This window comes from Lissotriton vulgaris, chromosome 3_1, assembly GCF_964263255.1.
Source record: "Lissotriton vulgaris chromosome 3_1, aLisVul1.2, whole genome shotgun sequence".
Taxonomy (NCBI): domain Eukaryota; kingdom Metazoa; phylum Chordata; class Amphibia; order Caudata; family Salamandridae; genus Lissotriton; species Lissotriton vulgaris.
Genome location: NC_141689.1, coordinates 2,009,253,599 through 2,009,280,769, shown reverse-complemented (window position 1 = coordinate 2,009,280,769; position 27,171 = coordinate 2,009,253,599). Strand labels below are relative to the sequence as shown.

Genomic DNA, 27,171 nt, shown 5'->3' with positions numbered 1-27,171 from the left:
TGAGTCCAATGTCCTGGTGATGTGGCAGGAACTGTGACCCACCAGCTGTGTTCCCAGGCCTTCGATGCACACAAGGCCTGTGACATTGATAACAGACAGAGCTACAGTCAGAGTGGCAGCAGTTCGTTTCCGTAGGTAGGAGAAGGTGGGTCTAGCTGGATTATGGAACACCTGCATTTCAACTCGTTCTTTGGCAGGGATGTCCATATGGAAGGAGGAACCAGAGGTCAAGGGACAAAAGGGAGCAGACGTCCTTCCGGTTTTGTTCAGCCAGAACCCATAGTAGAAGTGTGACACTGTTTGACCAGAAGTGGCGTTGTCCTTGTAGCTCTCTTGCAAGAGGATCAACCAGGCAAGGCAGGAGCCATGAACTGAGAAAGGTGAAGGGATGAAAGGGATGGAGTGTCCGGTGGCATGCGGGAGCAACCCGCAGATCCAGCAGTTGGTGGCATTGGCAGCAAGGTTGTGCTGGTGCAACAGTTGCACAAAGGAATTGTTCCAGAACTCCTTATGCCTTTCTCGGAGCTGAGGCGAAAGGGAGATCAGGTGATGCTCTTTCATAGTGGTTGGCTGTGCAGTGGTCAGCAATATCTGATGAGCGGGTGCGCTTTCCTCCAAGATCCAGAAGGAAGTCATGAGGAGGAGGCAAAAGAGGAAGACAATGAAGAGGGCGATTGTCTTTGATTTGTACATCCTGTCAGTCTTTGGGTTCCTGTAGTGGGTATTTCCGGTTGCTTCCATCATCTTCTTATCTGGCGCTTCCATCATCTTCGAGGTGCTCGATAGTGGGCAGAACCACAGACTTCGTTTAGCTTCTCTCCGGGTAACCCTTGGTTGTGTTTAGGCCACCGTTCTGAGATTTAACTTAGTCCGTGGTCTACTTAGCCGAAGCTCCCTCCTTTCGACGCAGGAAATACCCTTCCCTGGATGGCACAGTGGGATCAGAGAATTTTGCAAGTTCGAGTGCCTCAGTATCAGGATAACAGTTCAGTGATGGCCGATCTTTGTTCAGGAGCTCTTCTTGGGTGTCGACGTTTTCTGTTGTGGCCAGGGTCGAGGAGACCTTCTTACAGTGGTGTGCATGCAGCCAGTGCCGTTTCCCCTCCACTCGAAGGGCCGCCCGGGTGGCGATCAGTACTTGCCAGGGGCACGTCCACCGGGGTTCCAGACTCTTCGCCCGTTGGAAATTCCGGACTAACACATAATCCCCCGGTTGGATGTCGTGACCCGGACCCCTGGAAGCATCGGGGATGGCCTGCTGCACCCACTGATAAATGACAGACAACGTTTTAGTTAATTTGCACAAGTAATCAGACAGTAGGACGTCCGGGACGTCGTGAATGGAGGTCGGTTTAGGGGCAGTCCAGAGGTTCATCGGTCGCCCGAATACAACCTCGTAGGAGGGTCAAATGGTGCTTAGTGGGAGTGGAGCGCATCGATAGCAACGCCAGTGGGAGGGCATCTGGCCACTTAAGTCCTGTGGTGGCCACTATCTTTGACAGTTTTAGCTTCAGTGTGGCGTTGTGTCGCTCAACTAAGCCAGCGGATTGGGGGTGGAAGACTGCATGAAACCTCTGTTTTACACCCAACCCCTTCAAGATTAGTTGGATAACTTCAGCTATGAAGTGGGGGCCGTTGTCGCTCCATAAAATTCGACAAAGACCGTAGCGAGGGAAAAACTCTTTCAGTAGTACCTTGGCAGTAGTCATGGCAGTGTTATCACGGGTTGGATAGGCTTCTACCCATTTGCTAAAGGCACACACAATGACTAATACATACTTCAAGCTTTGGCATCTTTCTAGTTGGATGTAGTCCATCTGGAGGACCTCAAAGGGATGGTCGGGGACCCCAAACCCTCCCCGAGGTACCACAGTTCCTTTCCCAGGGTTGTGTTGCAGGCAGATAATGCATTGCTGGACCAGGCGTTTGGCTGAGTCGGGGATCTTGTCGTTGTGCCAGACCTTGGAGATGAGTTCGATCATGGGGGCAGATCCTATGTGTGCGGGGGAGTGTGCCATAGTCAGTATGGGAATCAGGTACGAGTCAGGCAGCAACCATTTGTTTGCATCTTTTGTCCGCCAGCAGCCTTCATCGTCCTTTAAACCCACCCGTGCCCACTCGGTCAGTTCGTGAGGGGTGCTGGCCGACTGGATGTCTCTAATCGTCTCCCTAGCGTCAGTCCATTTTTCTGCTTGTGACCTGGTCACATACATGCGTGTCATCGTCCTATTCTCAGCTGTGGTTCGGGCAGTGATGTCGGCCAGCGCATTTCCCTGTCCGACTAAGTCCGTCACCTTCTTGTGTGCCTGACATTTGATCACTGCTAATCGTTTGGGGAGGAGAACTGCTTCAATCAGGGCGGAGACTAGATCTCTGTGGAGGATGGGCGTGCCGTGGGACGTCAGGAATCCCCTTTCCCTCCACAAGAGCCCAAAATGATGTACCACTCCGAAGGCGTACTGGCTGTCCGTGTAAATGTTTGCCGTGGTCCCTGCCGCTATGATACATGCTTGTGTGAGGGCAATCAGTTCTGCCACCTGTGCGGATCGTTGTGTGATGCGGGCTGTCTCAATTACTGTTCGGGCTGTCGTTACTGCATAGGCAGCTGAAGTGGTGCCGTCTGGGAGTTTGATGCAAGAGCCGTCTACCCATAGCTCTCCATCAGGGTCTGTGAAAGCAGTTTCTCGGAGGTCAACTCTACTCCTAGTCTGTTCGTCCGTGCGGGTCACACAGTCGTGTATAGGCGGCACATCGGGGTCATTTTCAGGCAAGGGAACAGTGTGGCAGGATTCAAAGTTGTGCATCTTTTCAGAGTGATGTGGGGTGCAAGTAGTGTCAATTCGTACCCAGTCAGTCGTGCACTAATCAGGTGTTGAGTCTTGGTCTGGTTCAAAAGGGTGTTGACCGCATGGGGTACTAACACAGTGAGGGAGTTCGAAAGTACGATTCCCTCGCTCTGACGGATAGAGACAGCAGCGGCGGCTACTGCTCGAAGGCAGGCAAAGCTCTGGCTACAGGGTCAAGAGTGGCAGAGAAGTAGGCACAAGGGCATTGCTTAGGGCCGATGGGCTGAGTTAGAAAAGACAACGCGCATCCCTCCCTTTCGTGAGTGAAGAGGGAGAAGGGCTTGGAGTAATCTGGTGTTCCCAGGACAGGTGCTGAACAAAGGGCATCTCGCAACTCTTTAAAGGACGCTTGACATTCGGGGGTCCAAGGGAGCGGGAAGGGGACATATTTGGCCAACAGGGAAAGTAGAGGTTTTACAATGAGACTGAAATTTGGTAACCATTGTCGGCAGAAAGAGGTAAGACCCACCAAAGAACGGACTTGCTTCTGTGTTTTTGGGACGGGGGTGTCTAGGATGGTTTGGATTCGGTCGGGCGCAAGTTTCCTCCCTTCTTTGGACAGGAGATGGCCTAGGTATGTCACTTGAGGCTGGCAGAACTGCAATTTCTTTTTGGAGACTTTGTGGCCATTTTCCGCAAGAAAGTGCAAGAGTTGGATAGTGGCCGTGATTGCAAGTGGAGTGGTGTCGGCCGCCAAAAGGATATCATCGACATATTGGATCAACACCACTCCATCTGGTAGCTGGACGGTGTCCAGCTGTCTTTTGAGGGCCTGGCTGTAAATGCTGGGACTTTCAGTGTAGCCTTGGGGTGCTCTACAAAATCGGTACGAGCGGGCTTTTAGGGTGAAGCCGAAGAGGTAACGGCTGTCTGGGTGGATGGGGATAGAGAAAAATGCATTCTTGAGGTCGATAACAGAGAAGGTGGTGGCAGTAGACGGGATGAGGGTCAGAATGGTGGTGATGTCTGAGACTACGGGGTACTGAGGCACAACCACTTTGTTAACCTCTCGCAGGTCGATGATGAAGCGGTACGCTTTCTCAACTCCCTCGCCTTGTTTATTAACAATGGGTAGGATAGGGCTGTTACAGACATTGCTAACTACTTCCTCTACCACTCCTGCATCTACCAGGGACTGAATAATCTCTACCAGTGCCTTCTCGCCCTCGGGTGATATCCGATACTGTGGGAGTTTCGGGAGCATTGCGTCTTGTCGAACAGTTATGTGCACAGGGTCAATCATCATTCGTCCTACGTCAGAGTCGTTTTTGGCCCATAGGTACGGAGGCAGGGTGTCGAGCAGAGACAGGTCAGCAACAGTTATAGAGTACATATGTCGCGCGGAGCAGGATTTGGACATGTTCGGATTGTCATACAGGATGACTCGGACTCCATCTAGGGAACATCTAATGGTAGCTCGGAAATGTTTTAATAAGTCAATACCCATAATGGTGTCAGGGTAGTTGGAGGAGAGCAGAAATGTTGTGTCAGTTGGGTTGTTTCCTAGGTCGAAGGAGATAGGTACGGACAGGGGATTAGTGGAGGGCGTCCCATCAAAACCTATCGATGTAATGTGTGAGCCAGACAAGGGTGCCCTTGGAATCAGTCGTTTTGATAACACACTACGTGTCGCCCCAGTGTCTACCAAAAATGGAGACTTTGTACCCAGGACCTTAGCGGTGACGTAAGGACCTTGCTGGTCAACACAGAGCTCGACTGGATCCCTCCCTTGCCCCTGGCAGTCCTATGCAAAGTCAGGGGCGTTCTCACAGTCAGATAATTGATACTGGTTCTGTCGGGGACGGTCAAATGTGTTCGATCTTCCTGGTCTGTCGTTGTTGGTGTCATTTGTGTACCCTCGTCCCTGCCCTCTAGTCTTGGGGCCATTCGTCATGTCCCTCGTCTCTTTATTTTTAATTATTTCCAGAAGAACCGGACATTGAGACTTCCAATGCCCGAATCCTCTGCAAAATGCGCACTGATTATCCTCTATGTCCCTACGGAGTAGGTGTGCGATCCTTTGGGGGTCGATTTCTAGAGGCGGCTGATTGGTAGCTCCCCCTGTGGGGTTCTCTTCCGACCGCCACCCCTTGTATCTGGGCTATCATCACCTTTTCTTTCAAATCTTTCTTCTTTCTCTCGGATGCCCTATCATTCTCATTCTTTTGGTGTTCGTAGTACTGAGCCATCTGAAGGATAGCTGCGGGTTTGGAGGCCCCCCAACTACTCTCGCTCGTCTGTAACTTTTGGGAGACCTCTTGTGATAGACCCTTTACGTAATTTTGCACGAATAGGTGTTGTCCGGTTGCAGTGGTCATGTCTTGGCCACTGTAGTCGGAGAACACCGTCTCAAATCGGGAGAAGTATTCTGATACGTCTTCCTGGGGTTTCTGGCGGCAAGCCGTGACTATTGACCAGTCTACCTTCTTCTCTGGGATCAATGTCTTTAGCTTCTGAACTATTTTGTCTGGGAGTTCCAGTATGTCTTTTACAGGTTTCTTTCCGGGCTCTCGCCGTCTATCTAGTTCACTGAGTTGATTCCAGGTATGTCCGAACAGATCTGTGTGGTCGGCTTTCCGGATTTGCTTCCAAACGTCAGCCGGCAGACATAACCCGAAAAACAAGTCAATGTCCGCTAGAGTCATAATCGTTGAACCCAAGGCTGTACCTAGTTCGGTATAAAATGCTGTCGGGTTCTTTCTTAAATCGGGCAGGGTTTGCCTAAAAGTTAAAATATCTTGCCGATCCCATGGTTGGTAAACCCAGTTGTACACAACCCTCCCCTTCGCATCTGCGTGGTTGATATCGTCGTTTGTTCCCTGACCTCGTGGGGGAACCCAGTAGGGGGGGGCTTCTCTGATAGGCATCATGGTGTTGGCTACTTCTGATGAGGACCCAGTCGTTTCAGGGATTGTAATCTTAACTTCTGGTTTTTGTTCCGTGAGGTGGCGGAAGACCTCAAGCGTTTGCATGAAGAGGTCCGCCACGTCGCGCTCAGTCCCATCTCCAACATCGACCTTTCTATATAAAGCTGTCAGTTTAGCAGGACCTTGATTCTGATACTTATCCTCATATGCGTTCAGGGTGTGGTAGCTGAATCGTAAAATGAAATGCCTTCTGTGGCTACCGGCATGTGAATTGTGCATATCCATTGCGTATTCTTCGCTCTCCTTCCGTTCTACCAGTGTCTTTACTATCTTGTCAATTCCATCCCGCTCATCTTTGCTCAACCTATTCGGTCTGGCTGGTGGCTGCTTGCTAGCCTCGAGTTCATCTGATGTTGTTGCTTTTGCGGCCGGTGCGGAGGCCGTGAGGGCTGGGGCACTAGCGCCAAGGTCATTCTCGTTTGCACTCGGAGCTGGCTGGTGCTGCACTAGAGGTTGGGAGGGGGCATATGGAGGGGGCATGTAGATGATTGGAGGACCTAGCAGTAACTCATCGTTCGCCCGTTGTTTGGAGGGCAGCTCAGGGTAGAGCGTAGAGGGGGTCCTAACAGGGCATTGGCCTGCCGACTCAGATTCTTGCTTTTGTCTAGCTTCCTCTCTTTCTTTTATTTCCTCTTCTAGTTTCCTAGCGGCCAGGTGGGCTGCCTTTCGTAACTCTTTTCCTATTTTTGCTTCTTCTCTTTTCTTTCGTTGCTCTGCTTCTTTGCGCCACATGCCAACACTATCGAGCATGGTGGGCGTTGTCTTATTTTTCCGAAAAGCTGCTTCTAACGTTTCTATTTTATGGTCGTCAAAGGAACCTATCAGTGGCCACTGACTTTCGGGGTCCTTCTTTGTATATTTATGCCATAACTTACTATAAGCTACAGCGACTAGTCCATGCTTAGTGAACATGTCCTTATTAGGGGTGCCTTCCAGTGGAGCTGGATGGTTCATCTCTAATAAGCGGTCCGGGCTGTACCAACTACCAATCAGTGGGGAGAAGACAGGCATGACAGATTACAACGGGGGACAAAGGTCCGCACTACCTATCCTTCACTACTTGCAAAGACTAGACAGAATATTTCTATTCTCCGTTATTTGTAAGCAGAGAATATCTCAAAAGAACTATACTGCAAACAATCTATGTTCGGACAATCAATCAGTGGGGAGAAAAATAGGTACGACAGATTACAACGGGGGACAAAGGTCCGCGTTGCCTATCCTTCACTGTGTGCAAAGGGAGACAGAATATTCCTATTCCTCCCCGTTTGCAGGCAGCTAATGTCTCAAGGAGCAACCGAGTATCTCAGGTATCGAGTCTAACGAACCCGAGAACCAAACGAATCCAACAATCAATCAGTGGGGAGAAGAGATAGGCACGACGGGTTACAACGGGGGACAAAAGTCCACGTTACCTACCCTTCACTATCTGCAAAGGGAGACAGAATATTCCTATTCCTCCCCGTTTGCAGGCAGCGAATGTCTCAAAGAGCGACAAAGTAAATACTAGTATTTCAATCAATTAAACAATCAATCAATTCGCAATTTGTCGTGTTTCACGACCTTACCCGGACCGCATGGACAGTTTCTCGTCTTCCGTTTCCAGCGCCCGATCGTCCTCTACTCTCTGTTGTTACTGCGGCACTCCTGATGGTTCCCAGTCAGGACCGTAGATCACTCGAGAGAGGTCTGCTCGGAACCAGTGAAGTTCGGATGACCGGCTGCCAGACGAGGGTCTATCGGGCAGGTGCACTTCCGATCGTTGCAGTCGTTCACTCTGTCGTCGGGACCTCTCCCACTGGATCCACGTGTCGCTGATGGGCCCCACGCTTGGGACGCCAATTGAGGAAAGTGAAAAATGGTCAGGCGGTTGGGTCGATGTCTCTCAAGTATTTGCCCGGCGTTAAACGCCTCTAATACCATGCAAGGGTTATCAAACAAAGAGGCAGGCGCTGGAGACAGGAAGACAGGAAACAAAGTTTTATTCCGACGGAGCAGAACACATCAGATTGGACAACGAGGTATCGTTTCAAGGTGCTCTAACAGCCTCTCTGAGGTCTGGCCTCTTATACCCTGGTTTATGGCATGTGACCATTCTTTATTACAATAAAGACACTTTGAAGTATGGAAAAGACATCCCCGGAATCCCCGCTTCAGACCCATTCCCAAACATTTCCACAGTAGAGGTCCCCACCCCCTATACAATAGGAGATGGTTATTACACAGCCGGACGGTCCGCCGATTCTTAGAATGTGTGCGCCTGATCGGATCTCAGGGGGGGGGGGAGGGTGGGTGGCCAGGATCAATCGTAGCTCCTTTGAAGAGGGGCGATTCCATACAGTAAGGGGTAATAAACTGTATCCTCAGGCTAGGTGATGACCGGGGATCCGTGCAAACAATCGGGCTCAAAGGAAGGGGTCATCAAAGGAGGGGTATTCATGCAAGGAATGGTTCCGTGTGGACAATTGATGTAGAGGAAGGGGTTTATCAATAGAGGGGTATTCATGAAAGGAAGGGAGGTGTTGGTCAGGCGCGGGGTGTGATTCCCAGGGGCAGAGTCACGCAGAAGGAGAGGTTTTATGACTTGTGCATGTGAGAGCGGGGGCAGCCAGGGTGCGCGGGGGATGCTTGCAGGGTCAGGGGAGTGCGCTGGCGATCGATCGTGAACAGGGAGACCATGGTACCTAAAATGGCTGCCGTGCATATTTGTACATGAGTCTGAGGAATGGACAAGATGGCGCAGATGATGTTCAGTTCGCAAACTAAAATTCCACAAAATCAGGGTCGCCTGCTGATCCCTGCCCACCAAGGATTTTTAAGATGCCTTTTCCCGGGATTAAAGCAGAGATTCTATCACTCCTCAACCAATCCCTCGAAGCAGGGTATGTCCCTAACAACTTCAAGGAGGCACGTGTCATTCCGCTCCTAAAAAAATCTGGAGCTGATTTCCGGCCAATTTCCCAACTCCCATTCCTTGCAAAAGTACTGGAACAGCATGTACTACACTCATTGTCACATCATCTTGAGGACAATCACCTCTTACAATTTAACCAGGCGGGGTTTAGGGCCCACCATATCATGGAATTTGTTATGCTGTCGGTACTAGATGAGCTAAGACTGAGGGCAGATTTTAAAAAAACGTGTGCCCTGATCCTGCTGGACCTATCCGCAGCAATTGACACGGTCAATTATGATCAACTTTTGTCGCGGATCTCAAATCTGCGCATCCAGGATACGGCCCTGGCATGGCTTACATCCTTCCTGAAGGGCCGCTCCCAGAGAGTACAGCTGACTGACTATGTGTCCAACCCAGGTACACTCCCCTGTGGGGTACCACAGGGCTCGGCACTGTCACCCCTCCTCTTCAATGCCTATCTCCAACCCCTTTACAACTATGCTGATGACACCCAAATTATCATTCAGATAGACAACTCCCCGACTGCCCATTCAAGAGTCCAAAATATTCTAAAATTCACGGTCAATTGGATGACAACCAATTCCCTCAAAATTAACCCAGATAAGACAGAGGTTTTGGTCATCAATACTGACGCCAACCCCTGTCAATCCCCGCCAATCTCTTCTGGCCACAAGAACTAGGCAAATATCCAGTGCCAGCCTTGGCCGTAAAAAGCTTGGGTACCAAAATCTATGTCAAGCTGTCCATGACCCAGCAGGTATCAGCAATAGTGGGCACATGTGTCGGCTTGCTGAGACAGCTACATAAACTCGCCCCCTTCTCACCTTTGACACACTCAGACTGGCTGTATCAGCCTTGATTCTTTCGAGATTAGATTATGGCAACTCCCTGTACATCGGCCTCCCGGGAAAACTGCTGGCCAGATTACAGGTTATCATGAATGATGCCGTCAAACTAATCTTGAGAGTGCCCAGACAAACTCATGCCACCCCCTTTTTACGCCAGCTACACTTGCTTCCGATCAGGCATAGAACAAAGTTTAAAGGCCTCTGCATTGCACATAAAGCCATCTATGGCCAAGCCCCGAGGTATATTAAAGACAGCCTAGTCAAATACAATCCGAGTACAACGTTACGGTCATCAGAGGCCAGCCTGTTGGCCTGCCCTTGCTTTTGCCTGTCCTCCATCGGAGGAAGAGCTTTTTCTACCTGCATTCCCCAAATCTGGAACAAGCTGCCAGAGAATGTATATAAGTAACATTCTCTGCTTCCCTTTAGGAAGAAGCTTAGGACAGTACTTTTTTCGTAGGCGTGGGGTACATTTTAATTTATACCTTCTCTACCCGGGCTAAGGCAGGGCTCTCTCACAGCGCTTAGAGACCTGGCAGTGATAACGCGCTTTTCAAATAACAATTAACATTAATATTAACATTAACATTTCTCCTGGGTAATTACAAAATGTAAGCATGCCTCTTTCTCTCTCTCTCTCTTTCTCTGTTTCTTTTGCTGTGTCTCTCTCTCCCTCCCATGTTCTCTCCCTCAGCTGAAGTCTCAGAACTTGAACTGTGACAGAGGGCAGAAAGTGTAATTGTTCATTTAGAGCAGGTCTGAGCCAAACTTCCATAGGACAGCTATGATGCCGAGTTTAGATTTGCTTCTTGAGATAGTTGTGAAGCATTAATATATGAGAGAAAACATGGAGTTCCAAAATAGTATTGTAGACTTTAACAGAAGTCACACGCCGTCTCCTGTTCACATTAAACATGCATAACACGCATCTCCTGCGACCCTGCCATTGTAATCTCTGAGACTTTAAAAAAAACTTTGAGGAATTCGTTTATTCTTAACAACCTCTTTTCTAGCTGGTCTTAGTTATTCATGTGAAGATTCCCTTATAATAATTTCGAAAATGTAGAAACCTTTAGGAGGGGTGCAGTACCTTTTTATACCAGCAGGAGTTTAGATTTAGGTCGTTTGTTGAAAGAGTAGACAACCCTGACCACCATTTGCTGAGTCCTGCCCCCGGTTACTTGTACTGGTGACTGAATGAGCGCATGAGCCGGAGGTCTGCCTAGGCACAGCATCCCAAACAAGGTCAACACATAGCATTGGGAACATATACATTCTAATAACCCTCTTTCGTTTCCAAATTCGACAATTGCCCTTAAATAACTCTTTCCAGATGGCTGTAGTTTCTTGCCTGGTAGTTTGCTGTCCCCTTCTAGCGCTTTGTGTTTTTCTGAATTATTAACATCTATAAAAATTGAAAGACCCTTGTCCTCATGTATGAAGCTATTTTACGATCGGTAAGCCTCCAATTGGTAAAATCAGACACAGCCTTTCCAACTGCAAAATGTATTTTTAGTTCTCCAAACACAATTAGCGATTCAGCAACAGATTACTGAATCTTACTGAATTGTTAATTGGGTTCGGGAATAAATAAACATTCGGTATTTGGAAGCCGTGTGTTAAGGACGTCCTTTCCAGATACCGAATCTTTAAGCTATGTATTAACGTTTTGCGACCAAAATCTGATCGCAAAACTTTAATATGTCACCACCTCCCCAAAGGAAGTGGTAAGCCATTTGAAAATGGTAAGGGGTGCCTAAGGGGCCCCTTTACCTTTGTGAATGTTCACAAAAGCTTTTTTTATGAACAGGCAGAGGTCAATGACCACCTCTTGCTCAAAAAAAAAGATTTGTGTCATTTGTTTTTTTAAACAGATCCCATTTTCCTTTACAGAAAACGAGCTGCATTACAAAGAAAAGTTGCTGTATTTGAAAGCATTCACAGACATGATAGCCTGCTGACCCCAGCAGGCCACCATGCCTGAGAATGTAGCCATTCAGAAAAGGGGGGTGGGGGGGCAGGGTGGGGTGGTGATGAACAGAGTGTCTGAATTGAGCAGACCACTCTTACCCAGTCCAAAGATCAGGGCTTGATCCATCACCGTTATTTATCTCACTGCCCCATCCCAGCTCAGAACCTGGCTATATGCAAATCAGTCTGTCCCTGGCCCAGTGCATCATGGGAACAGGGCAGACTAAACTACCAAGCCAATTCTTCACCAGAAAGGAGACAAGCTACTGGGGACCGGTTTCTGGCATTTCAGCCGTCTTCGGCCCAGCTTGCTTGTATCCTGATGGAGCAGTGAGAAAGGGACTCATGTCTGAGTATACCCTGCCACACCTATAGTGGCCAAAAACGATTCAGAAAAGGGGGTGGTGATGAACAGAGTGTCTGAATTGAGCAGACCACTCTTACCCAGTCCAAAGATCAGGGCTTGATCCATCACCGTTATTTATCTCACTGCCCCATCCCAGCTCAGAACCTGGCTATATGCAAATCAGTCTGTCCCTGGCCCAGTGCATCATGGGAACAGGGCAGACTAAACTACCAAGCCAATTCTTCACCAGAAAGGAGACAAGCTACCGGGGACCGGTTTCTGGCATTTCAGCCGTCTTCGGCCCGGCTTGCTTGAATCCTGATGGAGCAGTGAGAAAGGGACTCATGTCTGAGTATACCCTGCCACACCTATAGTGGCCAAAAACGATTCAGAAAAGGGGGTGGTGATGAACAGAGTGTCTGAATTGAGCAGACCACTCTTACCCAGTCCAAAGATCAGGGCTTGATCCATCACCGTTATTTATCTCACTGCCCCATCCCAGCTCAGAACCTGGCTATATGCAAATCAGTCTGTCCCTGGCCCAGTGCATCATGGGAACAGGGCAGACTAAACTACCAAGCAAATTCTTCACCAGAAAGGAGACAAGCTACCGGGGACCGGTTTCTTGCATTTCAGCCGTCTTCGGCCCGGCTTGCTTGAATCCTGATGGAGCAGTGAGAAAGGGACTCATGTCTGAGTATACCCTGCCACACCTATAGTGGCCAAAAACGATTCAGAAGGTGGTGATGAGAATGTAGCCAATCATAGTGGGTCACAATGTACGACCTACCTCATGCATATTAATATGATAGATTAAATTAGGACCCACTACGAATCGGTATTTTGAGAACCAACCTATTAATGCATATAGATTCGTTAGAAGTCGGCGTGCAAATTACGACCCCTTCTAAGTAATCCATTTTGTACATTCCATCTAAGAAACTGCAAATTACGATTCATTAATTTCTACATTTTTCGATTCCTTAAATGGAATCTTTGTACATGAGGCCACCTGTTTCCAGGGTTGGGTTGAGAACTTCAACTAGCCCTGGCAAAAATTATAAATTCAGGCCACACATGCAGACATGCTAATGCGCACTAGAACCAGGGCAGTGGTTTCAAGTTGCCGCCAGATAGCGTAACGTGCACCACCACTCTTGAAGGCTGAAACTGGCCTCCAAGTGTCAAAACCGGCCTCCTAAGGCTGCAGCATCCAGGGGGATTGCCAGCTTGCCTTGCTGGCCAGACTGCCCATGCCTGTTTCTTCAATCTATTCATCTAAATTAAGCCCTCGTTCCAAGTGGCCCAGCATTTTAAAGCCAATACTAATTCTGCAAGATTTGGTATTTCTCAGGTGTAGTAATACCTCCCTTTTACAAGATGTTCAGGTCAGGATAGGGGAATAATACAATTACATTTGTTTTTTACAGTTTCGGCAGGTGGAGTTTTAAAGTGGAGGAGTGTTAATAGCTTCCTGGAATTTAAGTGAGTGACTAAGCCTAGCCACATTTGAGGCTGTTCAAGAAGCATAGGGTGGAGAGGGGATGGTTCTACCTGGTGCAAATTTGAAAAGAATAACAGACTAAAGAGAGACTTTTTCAGCACGATTTTGATATAAAATGTCTAAAATCCGGTGATTTAGACGGGACATCAATGTCATATTCCTGTAGTTTTCTGGTGTGCCTAACAAGCCCTACTATTTTCACGAGTGCTGGGACTTACCCTTTCAACTTTCTTTCGAGAAATGGTGGTCATTGCATTGAAGATAAGTACATCAGGAATCATTACATTGTAGCCACTGCATATAGAGTCACTACATCATATTTACCTTGACATCACAACTTCAAAGATAAGTGTTACATTTATATATTTATATTTGTGTATACATATTCATTTGTATACAGGTTTTCTCTTTCTTTAGTTCTTTTCTCCAATGTCTCTTAGTTCCTCCCTTCATCCTTGCAGTCTTTCTCTGCTTCTTTTAGTGCCCCTGGAGTATATTTCTCTTTCTTGTTTCAATCTTTTTTTCTTCCTTCTTTAAGGGGGGTCACCTGAAATGGCAGAAGCCCTCTGCCTACCACTCACACGAGCGTTTGTTTGCGCCCGGTGCAAACAATCAAAATGCGCTTTTTGTGTAATACGGCCCCAGGTGTCTAAAGTTGGGAGCAGGAGGAGAGAGCTGCAACAACCCCTTAGTGGCCCAGCCATGTGTCACTTGGACGCTTCATGCCTCAGGAGGCAGAGAGAGCTGCATGCAGAAGCTCCCTATCGTCAGAGGCATATAGAAACAGAACTTGTGCATATGACAAGGGAAGAGGCAGAGTATGTATGTTAAGGTAAGCCGACTATCCATGGGACACTACCTGAGGGAAAGTGGAGTGGAAAGTCGGGGCATCCGAACTGCCCATCACAAGGACATCTTCCTAAAAGATCTGAGTGGTTAACCTCTCAGGGGGTTCTTTAGAGACAGCACACCAATTAACAATCATTAGCATAGATCAGTATTATTGAAAAATTTACAACTGAAGTGGAAGTTCTATAATGTGACCCGATCACTTCGGGTTGTATCTATAAATAATTAAACAATTGGAGGAAAATATCAGATTGGGAAATTGGGAGTAGCCTGTTATATCTGATTGTGCAGCTCCGCACATATGCATTGGTTAAAGTTAAGACCAATCACAGGAAATGCTACATATGAAAAATACTAACCTCAAACAGAATACTTAACAGGCGAGCTATTGATTAGCTTCAAATCCAAAATTCACTCCACTTTTTTTGTATGGAGCTGCAGCATTATTTTATAAATTAAATAATCACATATATTGTGCTTCAAATGTGGTTGCCGTTGAAACAACCTGCCCTTCAATTTTGCATCCATTTAGATTCTGGTGTAACTGCTCCATCCCCTCTCGCAGGCCAAGACTTATAGAACTTTAGCCCTAATTTAAAACTTGGCAGATGGAATGCTCTGTCAAAACATGGTGGACATCCCTTTCACCAGCAACAGAAGAAGTGATCAGGACTCTAATTTGCTTTTTTCTTACTCTTGAGGGACAGACTCCTGGTTGTCATTTAAGGGCCACTGTGATTGTTCTGGAAACCATGACAGGTTACATGCTACCCTTGTGATGTCAGCCAATTGGGTGATAGCTGGAGTGGAGAGCTGTCGAGAATAAAGATTCATCTAACTTTGCCCTACTTAGTGTCTTCATACAGCACAACATTGTGGAGAAGTGTGGCTCAATGATTAGAGTGGCAGACCCTGATGCAGAGGTCTAGCCCGGGACCAGGGTTCAATTCCCCACCTTGGTGGGTCTTGGGCTCAAAAATTCCACGGACCTGATAATTCTCGCCTCGGTGCCTATTCCAATCATGGAGTCCCACTCTGCAACTCTGGGCAATAGCTTGCTTAATCTCCACAACGGCCCCCACAATGCTAAGGATGCCTGGCCTCCACCTTAGGGGTGCCCAGGAGTGGACGCCTCACAGGGAAAGCCAGGATGGGTTCTACAGTGGTATTTGTACAAGTGCCTTGAGACCCTTGCGGGTGAGTAGTGTGCTATACAAGTATCAATTTACATTTTTACATTTACAACATTCAGCTGTGATCATGACTACATTTCTTCAATTAAACTCGGATTTGTCCCGTAACTTCAGGTTGGATTGTTTCTATAAGTGCAGGGCCAACTCTTATTTGCCTATGGCTGGTCTCTTGAGTGAATTAGTGAACAGAAAAACAATGGACTGGAATGCGTTTTGAGCAATTATCAGTCGCTATGACTGTTGGAAGCATTAGACCCGTCATTTGTGTATGAGTGTGTAGTGTAGTGAAGCAACCTCCAAGTGAGTGGTTCCACTGGATGTCAGTGGGGTTCTGGCCAGCCCGCTGCTCTGTGTGTGGTGTTAGTGTAAGACTAGCAGGAGCTCCGTAATCTACGTGCACCAGATACGCAAACTAATGGACTAAATCTCTGTACCCCGAGGACACTAGATATGGTCAGCTAATCCACAAGCATTGACAAAGACAACAGGGTTGAATTTTCCATAGTGAATTCACACAGCCACCTAACATCCAATTCCAAACACAGGCATATGATAATAACGATAACTTGTGTTATATAGTATTCTCCCACTCCCCGAATCACTGTAAATACCATATAGTTTTATTACCAATTTAAATTTACTCAATTAATTAACCTCTGAATAATCCACGGATAAGTTAGCTTTGATGAGATTTGAAGTTTTTACGTAAACAGCTGAACTGGTAGATACATAGATACAATGTCTCTAAACTACCTCAATTTGTTGTAACTCTCATTCTAGGCCTTTTGTTTTATCCATAGTAAGCATTGCAAGCTTCAGCATCACTTTCTTTTATATATTGGACAGTGTCGACTTACTTCTATTCCTTTTCCTTCTTCTAACTGTGGTCTTCTTATCAATGTTTTCTATTATAAATACAGAAGAAGACTATTGGTTCAAATATTCAGGGGCCCATTAGGATGTCGGGCGGATTACCCCCGCCAGGCTGGCGGTAGCCACCGCCGGCCTGGCGGTGGCAATCCGCCCGACATCCTGTCCTGAATTCCCCCCCCCCCCGCCATATTAGAATGGCGGGGGGACTGCAGCGGACGGAAAGACCGTCCGGCGCTTTTCTGCCCCGGTCGCCTTGCGGCCGGGGCGGAAAAGGATTAATATGGTGGCGGTGTCTAATAGACACCGCCAGCCATATTAGGATGGGCCAAATCGGATGCCTTTCCGTGGCGGCGATGCTGCCACGGAAAGGCATGCGGTCTTCACTCTGGGGGCCCCCTGCGGGCCCCCAGAGTGAAGGAGAGGTGCGGGGTGCACACGGGGGGTACCTGTGGTACTCCCCTTCATTTGCATAAACAAAGCTGCGGGCACCACGCGGTGCCTGCCGCTTTGTTTATGCAAATGCTGTAATGCATTTTTAAGCAACACCACTGGGTCTAGGCTCCCAACAGCAAGGCCAAGCCTACATGAACCAAATAACTAAGATTGCCAATACTGCGAACTCTATTTTGTCTAAATGGCCAACCACTAATTGACACCAAACAAAGAGTGGAAGACTTCTTTTTCCGTCTGAATGAATCCATTTAGGATTCTTGTTTATTCAACATCATCTTTTACATTCAAATTTTTGTTACTTTTCAAATTGTTGTTTTGCGGTGAATGTATGGAGTGGGAGTGACTGGGAGTGAGACAAAATTTGAGAGTGGGCGTGCCTGTGAATGTACTGTATATTGATGTAAATTGTATTGTATATATATATGTATATTTTTATTGTTGCAATTTTGAAAACATTTGAAAAGTAACAAAAATTTGAATGAATAAGATGACGTTGAATAAACAAGAATCCTAAGTTGATTAATTCAGACAGAAAAAGAAGTCTTCCACTCTTTGTTTGGTGTCAATTAGTGGTTGGCCATTTAGACAAAATAGAGTTCGCAGTATTGGCAATCATTTAGTTATTTTGTAATGCATTTTTAGCATTGTGGCGGGCGGTGCTGAGAGCACCGCCCGCACCAATGCTAAAAATGCAGGATGTGCCCGCCACTGTGGCGGGCACATCCTAATACCCCCCATCGGACCCCCGCCCTTATGGCGGGCGGTCCCATTCCTCACTAGGATGACGGGCGGACAAGTATTTACTTGAATTAGTTGACATGTTGCTAAATGTCCACTTTAAATGCCTAATTAAAATTCCACATACGTTGTTCAAGAAGCTGTTGGACCATTTTCTACTCATTGTAGATTTACGTCTATGATTTAAAAAAAAAATCAGACATTTTCAGGAGTAAATCCGTGTATCATAGATTTTCAATCTTAATCCTGCTGCCTGGCAGACAATCCCCTTGGAAGAATGAAGCGAAAATGCGCATTAACCAATCAAACTTATTTTTCTTTCTCAAAAGCCCTAACATTACATCTTTATGGAATGGGTGTTTGGAACACTTTTGCATCACTTCTGGGCATACTTAGTACAGCCTTTTCGGGGCATAGTTGGTATACAAGTGGGCTGGAAAATTATTGGGAGGTTTTGTGACTCTTCCCAAATTATGTTGAGTTGCGTTTCTCCACTGACTCACTCAGTAGAACACCTTTTTATGTTGTACCTCTACAAATTTGGCTGTGAAAATTCTGCCATACCTGCTTTTTCTCCAGTTACAAGTTCCTTCTACGGGATTACATGTCTACAACTGCTGATTATATTAATTATAATGTGTTTACTCTGCCCCTACAAATTTGACTGAGGAAATTCGGCCATGCCTTCTTTTTCTCCGGTCCAGGGTTCCACCTACGGACGTGAATATATTTACGTTATTATACTGTTATTTAGAATGTCAATATGATGCCCAAAAGTGGGATTTTTTTTGCAATGTTGAGTTTAAATGTTTGTGAATCCGCTTCCCTGAGCCTCTCTGCTAAGGGCACCACAGATTTAGAATAGCACCTTCTCATCCAACCAGCACCAAATCAAAAAGAGCAACAGAACTAAAAATTCTTAGGATTTCTGTCCCTATGGGCTGAAAATGTTGCGCAGCTGTCCATCCTGGCCATGTGTTTTTATTTTGTTGTATCAGGATTTGCAGATGCCATGATCTTATTCTGGTCGCAGATTTCAGTTGCCTCCAAATGTAATAAGTACTAAGGCGTAAATGATTTAAGATGAGGTGTCAAACACGACATTTCATAAAGTAGTCGTTGGTATGGTATTTCATTAATGGAGCAGTGCTTTATTAAGCCTGTCAGTCAACAAGGCCTTTATGGGAGGCAGCTAATGTATGTGCTTTGACTAGTTTGCCTAGTAGGCATCTTCTCTAAAGCCAGTTCTTCTTCATGCCCAGCATATGCCTACACACATATGACATCCCTACTTTGTGTCACCCCTTTTTATATAATAGACCGACAGCTGACCTGAATCTGTTACTTGAAGCTCTCAAGCTGTCCAGGAAAGTTCTGCTGAAGGATCCCTGTCAGCTGGCTTCACAACTCGTGGGGCGCCTACAACAGATTATTGAAAAAGACAAGCCAGTAGCACCAGGTATGCCACAATTTTGTCACATTTGTAGAGAAATATAGAAATGAAAATAAAATAGTATTCTACTTTTAAAAAAAATAATTTGATGTGAATTTACTGAAATGTGAGAGGTAGCGAAAGTGACACCTTGCTCCATTCTGCACTTAATTTGAGCTGGTGCTTGCCGGTACTGTGCAGCAGCACTTAATTATGTCAGCAAATAATTATGACAGTCTAACGCATGGTTCAAGTTCAAGTTCCAAAATTTATATAGCGCACTACTCACCCAGAGGGTCTCAAGGCGCTTGGGGGAGGGAGGTGTTTTTACTTATCGAACATCCAAGTTTTTAGTTGCTTTCTGAAGGAGAGGTGGTTCTGTGTAAGGCGGAGGTGGGTGGGGAGAGAGTTCCAGGTTTTGGCCGCTAAGTAGGAGAAGGATCTTCCTCCCATGGTGGATTTGTGGATGCGCGGAATTGCGGCGAGGGCTTGATTGGACGATCGTAGTTGTCGGGAGGGGGTGTAGAAGGATAGAGGCTGAGGCGTTTTTGATGCGTTGGAGTTTTTTCTGTAGTTTGGCTGTGGTTCCGGCGTAGAGGGTGTTTCCGTAATCAAGTCGGCTTGTGACCAGTGCGTGGGTGACCGTCTTTCTTGTTTAGGTCGGGATCCAACGGAAGATTTTTTTGAGCATTCGTAGGATGTTAAAGCAGGATGATGAGACGGCGTTGACTTGTCTGGTCATCGAGAGGGAGGAGTCCAGGATGAAGCCCAGGTTACGTGCATGGTCCGTAGGTATGGTTGCGGTTCCGAGGGCTGGAGGCCACCATGAGTCGTCCCAGGCAGAGGGGGATGGCCCTAGGATGAGGACTTCTGTTTTGTCCGAGTTTAGTTTTAAAAGGCTGATCTTCATCCACTCGGCTACTTCTTTCATTCCTTCGTGTAAGTTGGTTTTGGCGGTTTTTGGGTCTTTGGTGAGGGAGAGGATCAGCTGGGTGTCGTCTGCGTATGAGATGATGTTGAGGTTGTGTTGGCGTGCGATGGAGGCGAGGGGACTCATGTATATGTTGAAGAGGGTGGGACTGAGTGATGATCCTTGTGGTACGCCGCAGATGACTTCGGTGGCCTCTGATTTGAAAGGGGGGAGGCGGACTCTCTGTGTTCTTCCGGTGAGGAACGAGATGATCCAGTCCAGTGCTTTTCCTTGTATTCCGACGTTGCTGAGGCGTTGAATGAGGGTGCTATGACAGACTGTGTCGAAGGCTGCGGAGAGGTCAAGTAAGATGAGAGCGACTGTTTCTCCGTTGTCCAGTAGTGTTCGGATGTCGTCTGTTGCAGCGATGAGGGCGGTTTCGGTGCTGTGTTTGGCTCGGAAGCCGGACTGTGAAGGGTCGAGGGATTTGTTGGATTCGAGGAAGGTGGCGAGCTGACTGTTGACTGCTTTCTCGATGACTTTGGCAGGGAATGGGAGAAGCGAGATGGGGCGGTAGTTCTTAAGTACGGTTGGGTCTGCCGTGGGTTTCTTCAGAAGGGCGCTGAGTTCGGCATGTTTCCAGTTTTCCGTGAAGGTAGCGGAGTTGAGGGAACAGTTAATGACATCGCGGAGATGGGGTGCGATGATGGAGTCTGCTTTGTTGAAAATGTGGTGGGGACATGGGTCGGTTGGTGATCCTGAGTGAATGGAGTTCATCAGGCGGATGGTGTCTTCGGTGGTGATGGGGTTTCAGGAGCAGAGGTTGTTAGAGTGCGGTTTTGGTTCGGAGGTGGGTGGAGTGGACTGGCCTTCGGACTGGTTTTCAAAGCTGTTATGTATTTCGGCGATTTTGTTGTGGAAGAACGAGGCTAGAGAGTCGCAGAGGTCTTGGGTGGGAGTGATGTCGTTAGTGCCGGTGGAGGGGTTAGTGAATTCTTTGACGATGTTGAATAGTTCCTTGCTGTTTTGGGCATTGTTGTCAAGTCGATCCCTGAAAGCTGATTTCTTGGTGGATCGGATCAGTTGATGGTGTTTGCGGGTGGCGTTTTTGAAGGTGGCTAGGTTGTCAGTGGTTGGGTTTTTTCTCCAGGTTTTCTCGAGAGTACGACAGAACTTTTTGGATTTTTTAAGGTCATCGTTGAACTAGGGGGCTTTTTTGCTACCTTGCTTGATTAGATGGTTTTTCAAGGGTGCTAGTTCGTCAGCGCTGTGGATGATCCACTGAGTGAGGTTGGTGGCTGCTTGGTTAGGGTCCGATGAAATGGCCGGGGGTTTTGGTGAAGCGATGTGAAGAGTTGGTCGGTGGTGATTTTGTTCCAATTTCTTCAGGGAATAGGTTGTGGGGGGTTGTGGGTCGTGGACTTTTTGTAGTTGAAGTGAACGCAGCTGTGGTCCGTCTAATGGAGAGCTGTGGTGTGATCGAAGGAGATGTGCTTGCTGGAGGTGAAGATAGGGTCGAGCGTGTGTCCGGCAAGGTGGGTGGGGGTGTCAACAAGTTGTTTGAGTCCGAGATTGGCCAGGTTGTCCAGGAGGGTGGTGGTGTTGTTGCCGTTTTTCTTTTCCAGGTGAAAGTTGAGGTCTCCCAGTAGAATGTAGTTCTTGGATGGGAGGGCATGAGGGCTGATGAAGTCAGCGATGTCTTCGCTGAATTATGTGCGGGGTCCTGGGGGTCTGTAGATGAGGGTGCCTCTGAGTGTGGTTTTGGGGTCGGTGTGGATCTGGAAGTGAAGGTGTTCGATGGTAGCGAGGTTATCGTCGGAACTGGTCGTGATGCGGATGGTGTTCTTATGGACAATGGCGATGCCTCCTCCTGTTTGGTTGGTGCGATCTTTTCGGATGATCTTGCCACATTTAGCTCCTCAACAGGATCCTTTTTACTGCTGGTTGGCTAAAGAAATGCAGAGTAGAATATGCACATATTACGCATGGTTCTGAGTGTCATGTTAACATTCTGTTCTCACTGCTTCCTTCCTGACCACATACACCACTGGTAGCAATTCATTGCCTATGAGACCACGTGAAGGTCTACAACATATTACCTCCACAGCAGATTGGTAAACATTACCACAAAATGCTAGCAGCTAGTAAAGACAAATTATGTTGAAGTACTCTGCTCCGAGTGCGATAATACTAGGGTTCCATACTGCTGCTGGGTCCCCTTATTGGATTGTACCCCAACACACTCCAAAATAGCTCTGCACTACCCTGGGCCTGCAGCAGTAGTAGCTCTTTGTCAACAGTTGGGGAGAGGAGTTGGCCTAACGGCTAGGGCAGTCGACCTCAAATCTGGGGGACTGGGTTTGAGTCTCGGCAATGACGCTGAACATCCTGTGATTCTGGGCAAATCACTAAATCTCTCTGTGCCTAACAAAAATTAATATGTCCTCATGTAACTCAACTGATGCTATGTAAAGCGCTCTGATTCCCAATACCTTGGGGTCAAGTTTGCGCTATATATAACTCTGTAAAAAAAAAAAGTGGTAGCTTCATGTCCACTGGTTGTCGGCAAGTATTGGGTGGACAAATTAATATTGGTGCAGATAGAGCCTTCACTGCAAATGAGAGCATGGTGTCCAGCACAAATTATTAATGCCAGTGCTAAGTCCTTTTTTCATTTTATAAATCTGGCTTTTGGAACATCCTTAGCTGTCTCGTCAAATGACTGTTTACTCTGAAAATAATCAAAGATATTATACATAAAAAGTGCTTTGGTGAGCGGGCTTCATATATTGGTCTGTTAAATGATCATTCACATCTTGCTTAAGAGCATACAGCATGGAGCAGTGGGCCAGCCCACTTTACTCATTGGCTACCTTCCCTTTGAGTGTCTGCACAAAGCCTGTGCACATTGTTCGCATCCACTTAAAAATAGTACCCTTCTCTTCATTGACAGTGATGCTCTTTTTTTTTATCTTTGAATAACTGCTTTTTGCTTGCACTTCGAGTGACTAGTTAAATGGTGATTTATTTTTCAGTCTACTTTTTAAAGTTGCTGTTATATAGTGTGCAAATGAAATTGAAACATTGTAGTTGCCTGTTATGTGAGTGCTTGCTTAGTTAGGTCTTTATTTATTCTCGACTAATTCCCCAATAATGATAAAAATATTAATAAAATACATTGCACAACTAAAAGGCTTGTTATTGAAAAACATTACTACTAAAACAACCATAGAGATTGATTTAAAAGTTCAAATTTTTATTGTAAGCGTATTGTGACGTTTAGCTAGCAACGTGTTTTGTGGCTTATGCTTGCAATAAAAAAAACTGTAAAAAAAAAATGATTTGTTTGGCTTGCCAATGCTAGTTTTATATTGTGAGCAGTAAAATGTCCCCTTAAGGTTTATCTATTACTATTTTCAGCATTGTTTGCCACCATAATTAGATTGCTAGTGGTAATAGTTAGATCAAAGCCAAACGCTAGCATCATCTAAATGACCCGTGGTATTGCGGTAGAGAGCACGCGTTTTCAGTGCTCCATTTCTGCCTATAAGTATATATATATATATATATATATATATATATATATATTTCCACAGGCTGTCTCTCTTCCATAAGATAGACGAGGGGCACGCTGGATTCAAAACAAAATTCTTTATTGGTCAAGGTTTGGCATGACACGTGTCAGCAATAAGCTTTCATCAGATGCGCATCCTTGTAAATTGCCACTGCCACTGCGGTCCAAAGTTTTAAGTGTTCTGGCATCTAAAGTAGATCTGCTTATATATATGCCACAAACGTAGCGGGGAATATGTGAAGGGAATTTATTACGCTAAAAAAGCTTCAGGCATGACTCGTTTCGGAGCAATTTCCTTCTTCAGATGCCAACTTCAACAAAGGCACTCCCACCAGATTCTAGATGTAACCCCAGTCGTTCCGCCATTGGTGGCCATCCAGGTGGGCTGGGTCAAAGAGTACAAACGGACCTGTAGGCGCATTGGCTGACTACAAGTCCCAACATGCAGTTCTCACTGTAAGTCAGGTAAGTTCCTTTGCTCAGCCACTCGTGTCTCATCTGGGGTACCGGATGTTTTGTAGAACGCTGCTGTTGTATCGGGCAGCCCGATGTTGGCGAAAGAAATTTCCCTTCTCGTGTCCCCAACGCCTTCAACCGCATGAATCCCCGCTGCGGACGGCCTGAATAACCAGGATGCAATGTCCCAAGAATCCTCCATGAAGTCACGGACTGCGGTGAGCAGCGGGGCTTGCAGCAAACGAGGATGCAGTGGGATCAGGGCCGTACCAATACCTTGGTGCAGTGAAAGATTTGCCGTAGCTGCCCTGCTGGCTCTGTCCTTTATGTAAAGGCGGGTCTCTTCACTCGTGCTCAGGGCAAGCACGAAAATTATGCCACAAACGTTCAATTTCTCAAAGAACGGGGAGGGACACAGCGAGGAATACGTGAAGGGAATTTATTACGCTAAAAAGCTTCAGCATTGACACGTTTCAGAGCAATTTCCTTCTTCAGATGCCAGCTTCAACAAAGGCACTCCCACCAGATTCTAGATGTAACCCCCAGAAAATATATATATATCCAAAACAGCGAAAAGAAGGAAGGGGCCACACAGGGTTCCAGGAAAATCCTTTAATTGGACAGCAGTACAGGCATAATATATTACGGCATCGTAGCCTTCCTCAGACGCCACTGCTACTCTGGAAACGGTACAGCGCCTCTGCTTTAAATAGTTCTGCAGTCCTCCTGTAATTGACAGGACACACCTCCACAATCATGCGATCGCTCACCTGCTGTAGGTGACTTATTCCTACAACTACCAGAATCCATCATCCCTGGGCCGGTGGTGCGTGGGGGTAACTTCTGATGAAAACTCCGTGTGGAATTAGTGTGCTGCAGAGCCCTGGCGCGCTGAATCCAAATGTTCATGAAAGTCCTCAGGCCCCCCTGGGTCCCTCCATATGCTCTGACCTCCCAAGAGAGAGTCCGCCGGGTCAGTGAAGTCATGAGTGATGTCACTGACCATGTCATGAGTGATGTAATATGTGACATCATCAGCAGTGCATTGCGGGACCGCGAGTTATAGTTAGCCGAATTAACTATAACGGGAGAATTTCAATGGTTTTGTATGAGTGAAATGTCCAGCTAACTATAACATGTGTGAAACCTATGTTTTTTTCAGTGAATTTTTAAAGTTTTTTAAATGCTAATTCCTAACTATAACGTGTGTGAAACCGATGGTTTTTTCAGTGAATTTCTAAGGTTTTTTAAATGCTAATTTTTAACTATAACATGGCTGAAACCTATGTTTTTTTCCGTGAATTTCTAAGGTTTTTTAAATGCTAATTTTTAACTATAACATGGCTGAGACCTATGGTTTTTTCAGTGAATTTCAATGGTTTTGTAAATGATGGAGAAGTGTGGCTCACTGGTTAGAGCAGGCAGACCCTGAAGCAGAGGTCAGACCCGGGACCAGGGTTCAATTCCCGACGCGGCAGGGTCTTGAGCTCAAATGTCCATGGACTCGATAATTCTCGCTTCGGTGCCTGACCTAATCATGGGTTCACACTCTGCAACTCTGGGCATTAAGCTTGCTTAATCTCCACAACGGCCCCACCGCGGCGGGATGCCTGGCTTTCACCTTGGGGATGCCCTGTAGGGGCTATCTCACAGGGAAAAGCCAGGACGGGTTCCCAAGGCAAGCGCGGAGATACCCCTTCGGGGGTCGATTCAGGCGCTATATAAGAAACACAATAATAATTTTTAAATGTATTAATTGTTATATTTTTTTATACTGATTTACTACATTATTTTAAACTATCTATTTTTAGATATTTGTTTTTTAAATTACATTCCATATTTTTAATATACATTGAAAAAACATGTTTTTAAAAATATTGAAATTGTATTTTTTTTTAATTTAATATTTTTTTAATTTATATATATTTTATATAGCAGGCAATGATATCCTATGGAAGGAAATTCAAGTTACTCGTAAGTACAGTTAAATTTACTTTTCAGGAATAATAGTGAGCTAGATTGGGGAATTAATTCCTCTTCAATCGTGAGGTCCCCTGTGAGCCAACTAGCCCACCAGGAACCTCCAGTATGCACTATGCAGCTGTGTTGCATAGAGGGGTTCAAAGGGCACGCCCCCTTTTTACAACACTCTGCAACACAGCTCCGTGGCACTTACTGGAGACCTCTGGATTGAATAGGAATGAATTCCCCAACTTAAAACGCGCCTCAGGGCATGTTTGCACTCACATCACCTCAAGCCCCGCCCCCACCTTCACCACTGTGCTAACGCGCCCTGTAGATTTTTCTAAGTTGGGGGATTAAGTCCCCTTGCATACTGGGGGTCCCTGGGGGCCAACTTGCATCATACCACCTGGGACACACCCTTACCAGCGTATGTAAACAGCCTTTAATTATTTTCCAGAGGCTCTGACCCCATAGCCCCAGGGTATTTTACCTGGCAACCACAATTCTGGACCAGTGGGCACGCGCAGGCACTTTTTAGACACATGCGCGCTTGCTACGTTCCACATATTCGACAGGGCAGGCAATAGTTCGCTCGTTGACAGAGACTTTAATCGGAGACATGTTCATTTTACACTACCCCTGTGTTTGTTAACCGCGTCTCGGGAGACATTGTTCTCACCCCCCTCACTCCCTGTTGCCTTCGCTCTGCTGTACACGCAGACATAGTTACACTATCTTTTGCGCGTTAATATAAAGCCGCACTTTTCATAGGATTGTGATAAGTTATTATTAGAATGTAATTTTATCGTTTTGATTACAACAATGAGTACAGACTAGACATTGTTTTCATCTCTGGTATAGGTATTTCACCGTTCCAAGATGTCCGCCATGAATTTGATTGCCTTCCTAGTCCGTTGTCTGTGTCCATGTCAAAGTATTGTAACTTTATTTAGACTTGCATGCACTGTTTGGCACTTATGTGATCAAGGCTTCGTGGAAAGCCGAAACATGTAGTAGGTGTTAATAAACACCCTTGGACTCTGCTGGCTACGCGTTGTGTTTGGGTCTCTGAGATCGTGTGGCACCGCTTTGGAGCTTTGTGTGTCAGTATATATATATATATATATATATATATATATATATATATATATATATATATATATATATATATATATATATATATATATATATATATATATATATATATATATATATATATATATGAAATCGATTTCTGACTTCCTCCTTTCAGTCAAAAACACACGAACAACTTCTTGCTGAAGAAACGCATTTATTGCAGGTTTCAGGCAAAAATACTCTACGCGTTTCAGGAGCTCACCTCCCTTGCTCACGAGATATATATATTTAT

At 46.3% G+C, this 27,171-nt stretch overlaps 1 protein-coding gene across 1 annotated transcript in view; it reads left to right on the top strand.

Moving 5' to 3' along the window:
* The window catches only part of LOC147728720 (uncharacterized), a 497,345-nt gene that overhangs the window by 234,299 nt on the left and 235,875 nt on the right, over nucleotides 1–27,171 (top strand). Inside the window, exon 15 of the mRNA XM_086963852.1 lies at nucleotides 18,785–18,924. Within this exon, the coding sequence (XP_086819978.1) occupies nucleotides 18,785–18,924 (140 nt within the window). The remainder of the gene's footprint in view (nucleotides 1–18,784; nucleotides 18,925–27,171) is intronic.